The sequence below is a fragment of the Myotis brandtii genome, unplaced genomic scaffold, assembly GCF_000412655.1.
Source record: "Myotis brandtii unplaced genomic scaffold, ASM41265v1 scaffold240, whole genome shotgun sequence".
NCBI lineage: Eukaryota > Metazoa > Chordata > Mammalia > Chiroptera > Vespertilionidae > Myotis > Myotis brandtii.
The window spans coordinates 4,701,200-4,706,875 of NW_005359064.1; the positions used below are offsets into that span (position 1 = coordinate 4,701,200).

Below are 5,676 nucleotides of genomic sequence, written 5' to 3' on the forward strand. Positions count from 1 at the left end.
CCTACTGATAGAGGTTGGTTGCCAGGGGAACCAACCAGGAATAGAGGGTTGGAACTTACAGTCCCACCCCCAGACCACCAATGGTTAGTGATTTCATCAATCATGCCTATGTAATGAAGCCTCCGTAAAAAACAAAAAGGATGGGGTTTGGATAGCTTCAGGTTGGGAGGTCAGAATGCTTCCACACACCACTGTGTGGGGGGGGCCCCAAACTCCATAAAGACAGAAATTTCTTTGTTGGGACCTCATCCTACGTATCTTTTCATCTGACTGTTGATTTGTATTCTTAAATCTCCTTTGTAATAAATCGGTAATCTAGTGAGTAAAGGGGCTTCCTGAGTTCTGTGAGCCACTCTAGCAAATTAATAAACTCAAGGAGGGGGTTGTAGGAACCTCCAATCGGTAGCAGTTCAGTCAGAAGTAGGCAACAACCTGGGCTTGCGATTTGAAGTGAGGTGGGAACAGTCTTGTGGGACTGGGCCCCTAACCTATGGGATCTGAGGCTTTCTCCAGGTAGATAGTGTCAGAATTGAGCTGAATTGTAGGTGTTGGAGAAGACTGGTGAGTGGAGTGAGAAAACCTGTACATGTTGGTAGCAGAATTGTAGTGAACATCTTCATGATGGAGCTGTGACTGTCAGCCAGATTGAGACCCTCCCAGAAACCCCCATTTCCTACCAGTGAAGACTAGAAACAGTGCTGGCCAGGGCAGAGTCCTGAGCCAGGGACCCAGGAGAGCAGGGAACCCAGGCCTCCCGCCTCCCTGCCTGTCTGCCTGGGAATCTGAGGTGGATTGAAAAGACAGCACTGTGAGAATTCCTGAGGAAATATCTGTGAACGCCAAGTGAAAACTGGCATCAAAGGGGCAGTCATGGTTCTTACAGCCTTCCTGTGCTGTGTGGCAGGTGAGACCCCGAAGGAGGAGTGGTTTGTGCCAGACACTCCCCCACACTTCACCCCCAATGTTCTGTCCCTCCAACATCCAGCTCACGGGAGGAAAACATCACAGTAAAGCCTTCAGCAGAGGGAGCTTGGGAGAGGCAGGGCCCAGGACCCTCAAAGAAATCCCTGTGCCTTCCAGGGAGCCTGCACCCCCACCACCTGTTCTCCAAAACGTTCTTACCAGCCCACGCCCCCACCGTTGTGAAGAGCGACCCAGGTGGCTCCTCGAAAGGCATCGCCCACGAAGTTCTGCACCGCCATGTCTGTGGAAACAAAGCCACCCCTCGTTATTCCCTGAAGGAGGTTGGCCGGGTCCAGGCCAGGCTCTGGCCAGTATACAAGTGGGCATCTACAGACCCCACTGGCTGAGCCAATACCATTCAGGCCTGGAGGACAGATGGGGAACTAGGCACAGATGACCCTAGAAACAGTAACAATTTATGTTTGCAAAGCTAAGCCAAGGCAGGAGAAATGGACAAATTCCCACTGGTACCCTTCCTATAATTATGCTCACTAGCACTGAATGCCAGATAAAGTGCCCAGAAGCAGAAAGAAAACAGAATTAACAGGGAGGTGGTAGTGGTTTTAGTTTAGAGATGTAGAAAGCCAAAGAACATCACTCCCACCCTTAAAACAAACAAAAGAATAGGGCGGGGGGATCACAAATTAATGACTTTTCTCGACTCCACCAGGGAACTGATGTCCCAGGGCAACTAATTTGAAATCTGGAGAGAGATAGGCATTTGCACAGAAAAACTGAACCCAACCTGGTCACCTTACAACTATCTAAACTGATAAAGGACAAGCATGAGCCCTGGGACTGTGAGATCCATGGGACATGGATATACGGGGGCTTGAACCCTTTGACAGGCTCTTATTCCAAAAATCCCACCAGGTGCTCACAGAGAAGACCAGGGAGAATCCTGAGCATGCTTTTTCTTGTTGCTGGGCGGTGAAGATTGGGAAGCGCCATGAGCTAAGAAATCCAAGAAATGCAGCTCTAGACACTGGAGAAGGCCAGGAAACATTCTCCCCTAGAGCCTCCTAAGATGTCATGGCCTGGCCAACACCTTGACTTTGGCCTATTGAAACTTACTTCAGGCTTCTGACTTCAGAACTGTGGGAGAATACGTTTGTGTTGTTTTAAGCCACTAAGTTTGTGGTGGTTTATTACAATGGCCACAGGATACAAATATAAACTACTAGAGGCCTGGTGCACGACATTCGTGCACTGGGGCGGCGGGTGCCCTCACCCCGGCCTGCACCCTCTCACAGTCTGGCAGCCCTCGGGGGTTGTCCACCTGCCAGCTTAGGCCCGCTCCCAGGGGATCAGGCCTAAGCCACAGTCGGACATCCTTAGCGCTGCCGAGGAGGCGGGAGAGGCTCCTGCCACCGCAGCTGCTGTGCTCACAGCCGTGAGCCTGGCTTCTGGCTGAGCGGCACTCCCCCTGTGGGAGCGCACCGACCACCAGGGGAAAGCTCCTGTGTTGAGCGTCTGGCCCCTGGTGGTCAAGTGCACATCATAGCGACCGGTTGTTCCTGGTAGTTCCGCCTTTAGAGTCAACTTGCATATTACCCTTTTATTATATAGGATAGTAATATCAGAGAATTAATTTCAGAACCAGGAATATTATAAAAAATAAAGGGGGATATTATATAATGATAAAGAGGTCAACTCTCAAAAAAGATATAATAAACCTAAATGAATGTGCACCTAACAACATAGCTGCAATACAAGGCAAGCTGGGCTGGAATGGCTCAGTTGGATAAGCGTTGTCCTTACACTAGCAGTGGTTCTCAACTTTCCTAATGCCGCGATCCTTTAATACAGTTCCTCATGTTGTGGTGACCCCCAACCATAAAATTATTTTCGTTGCTACTTCATAACTATAATTTTGCTACTGTTATGAATCGTAATGTAAATATCTGATATGCAGGATGTATTTTCATTGTTCATGACCCACAGGTTTGATTCCCAATCAGGGAGCATGCAGAGGGCAGCTTTTCCTCTCTCTAAGCATGTCCTCAGGTGAGGATTCAAGGGGGGAAAGTGTCTCTATCAACACAATCTAAATTTTAAAAAAAATGAACTGAAAGAAGACATAAACAAATTTACAAATAGATTTGGAAACGTCACCACTCCTCCCTCGGTAATTTATAGAATAGGCAGAATCAGTAAAGATAGACGAACTGAACAACATTATCAACCAATGTGACCTACTTGACATTTTAAGAAAAATTCACCAAATAACAGCAAAATACACATTTTCAAGTACTCTAACATAGACCACATTCTGGACCATGAAATCCTTAACAAATTAAAAAGAAATAATACACAGTAAGTTCTCATACCATAATGGAATTAAACCAGAAGTTAGTAGCAAAAAGATATCTGAAAAATCCTCCCAAAAATTGAAAATTAAAAATCTTTTAAATAACCCATGGATCAAAGAAGTCTCAAAAAAAACTTAAAAATATTTTGAACTAGGTGATAAAATTATTTCCGTTGCTACTGTTATGAATCGTAATGTAAATATCTGATATGCAGGATGTATTTTCATTGTTTGCAACCTACAGGTTCGATTCCCAATCAGGGAGCATGCAGAGGGCAGCTCTTCCTCTCTCTAAGCACGTCCTCAGGTGAGGATTCAAGGGGGAAAAGTGTCTCTATCAACACAATCTAAATTTTTTAAAAAATGAACTGAAAGAAGAAATAAACAAATTCACAAATAGATTTGGAAACGTCACCACTCCTCCCTCGGTAATTTATAGAATAGGCAGAATCAGTAAAGATAGGCGAACTGAACAGCATTATCAACCAATGTGACCTACTTGACATTTTAAGAAAAATTCACCAAATAACAGCAAAATACACATTTTCAAGTGCTCTAATATAGACCACATTCTGGACCACGAAATCCTTAACAAATTAAAAAGAAATAATACACAGTAAGTTCTCATACCATAATGGAATTAAACCAGAAGTTAGTAGCAAAAAGATATCTGAAAAATCCTCCCAAAAATTGAAAATTAAAAATCTTTTAAATAACCCATGGATCAAAGAAGTCTCAAAAAAAACTTAAAAATATTTTGAACTAGGTGAAAATAAAAATACATCATATAAAAATCTGTAGGATATAGCTAAAGCAGTGTTTAGAGATAAATTTATAGCATTAAATACTTATACTAGAAAAGAAAAAGGTCTCAAATCAGTAACCTCAGCTTCTCCCTTGCAGAAAGAAGAGCAAATTAAACCCAAAGCAAGGAGGGGGATGGGCATAACAAAGATTAGAGCAGAAGTCAATTCATTTGGAAGCAGAGAAGCAATTGAAAGAAAATCAAATGAACTAAAATCATCTTTGAGAATATCAATAAAATTGATAAACTTCTAGCCAAACTGACCAATAAAAAAGAAAGACACAAATGACCAATATCAGGAATGACAGAAAGGATATCACAACTGACCCCACAGACATTAAAAAGATGATAAAGGAATACAACTCTATATCCATAAATTTGATAACTTTGATGAAATGGACCAATTCCTTGTAAAAAGAATAGTGTTCCTGAGAGTCCACCTCCTTCCCTTGGGATCCTATCCATAATAGAAGGACCCCCCCAGGAGCTGGGAATGAGCAGCCACCCAAGGAACAGAACTCATCAGCAGCTCACCTTCCCTGAACACTGGCTCTGGGTCCCTGATGTGATGTCATCCAGCTTATTTTTCACAGCAGCCCTCTGAGGTAGATACTACTGTTATTTCCATTTTACAGATGAGGACATTAAGGTTGAGACTTTAAGTACCTTGCTGAAGATCACCCAGCAAGTGATGGGGCCAGAAGCACACCCAAGTCTAGGGCATCCAACGGTCCCAATTTGCCTAGCACTGGCCCAACTTAAAAACCTGAGGTCCCATGTCCCAGAACACCCACTGTCCAAGGTTGGTCACCCTATGTCCCGCCTCTCAAATGCCAGCACATTTTTTGTAACATTATGACAAACTAAATGAATCAATTGATTTTTAAATCAAATCCAACATTAAAAAAATCTTTTTGATGTTTTTATCTTCCTCACCTGCACAGAAGGCAGAGCCGTCATAGATGTTGGAGGTCTCCCTAAAGGGACTGTCCGTGCCACTCACATCATGGTGGTCTCGGCTCAGGACCACCGGGGCCTGCAGTGTGCAGATATGCAATGTCAGTCAACAGTATCCACCACAGCTGCCCAGTGGAGGGCAAAGTTGGATCAGGCAATACCAGGAGCCCTTCAGATACCGCCCCCTGGAAAACAGACCATTAGCAAGAGGAACCACAGATGTTTATGTCCTTGGGTAGCTACTAATAGATTCTGCTTATTTTGACACTTACTATGTTCTTAGAAGCCCCCATTTAATATGTCACCGAGTTTTCTCAATAACCCTATCCAGGTAGGCACAACTGTTATCATGCCCATTTTGTAGAAAGGAAAACTGAGGCCCAGAGAGGATAAGAAACTTTCCCAAGATCACAGAGCTGGTAAGTGGGCAGGCTGGGATTTAAACCCACATACAGTATACTAGAGTCTGGGCTCTCTCTTCAGGCAGCCTGGCCCCTGAGCGTGTGGCACCACTGGAGGTCGGCTTTCCCAGCCCTCCCCAGAGGACACGGAAGTTCACAGGCTCCCCATGTAGGAGGAGGTAGCCTGCTAAGAGGGTAACTCCCCACTGCTCTGAATCAAGAGGCCCTCCTCTCCTTCC

At 44.5% G+C, this 5,676-nt stretch overlaps 1 protein-coding gene across 1 annotated transcript in view; it reads right to left on the reverse strand.

The window, feature by feature from the left end:
• The window catches only part of UROC1 (urocanate hydratase 1), a 36,565-nt gene that overhangs the window by 7,446 nt on the left and 23,443 nt on the right, over positions 1-5,676 (reverse strand). Inside the window, exons 17-18 of the mRNA XM_005866940.2 lie at positions 5,016-5,115; positions 1,123-1,204 (exon numbers count right to left, since the gene is read on the reverse strand). Coding sequence (XP_005867002.2) covers positions 1,123-1,204; positions 5,016-5,115 — 182 coding nt within the window. The remainder of the gene's footprint in view (positions 1-1,122; positions 1,205-5,015; positions 5,116-5,676) is intronic.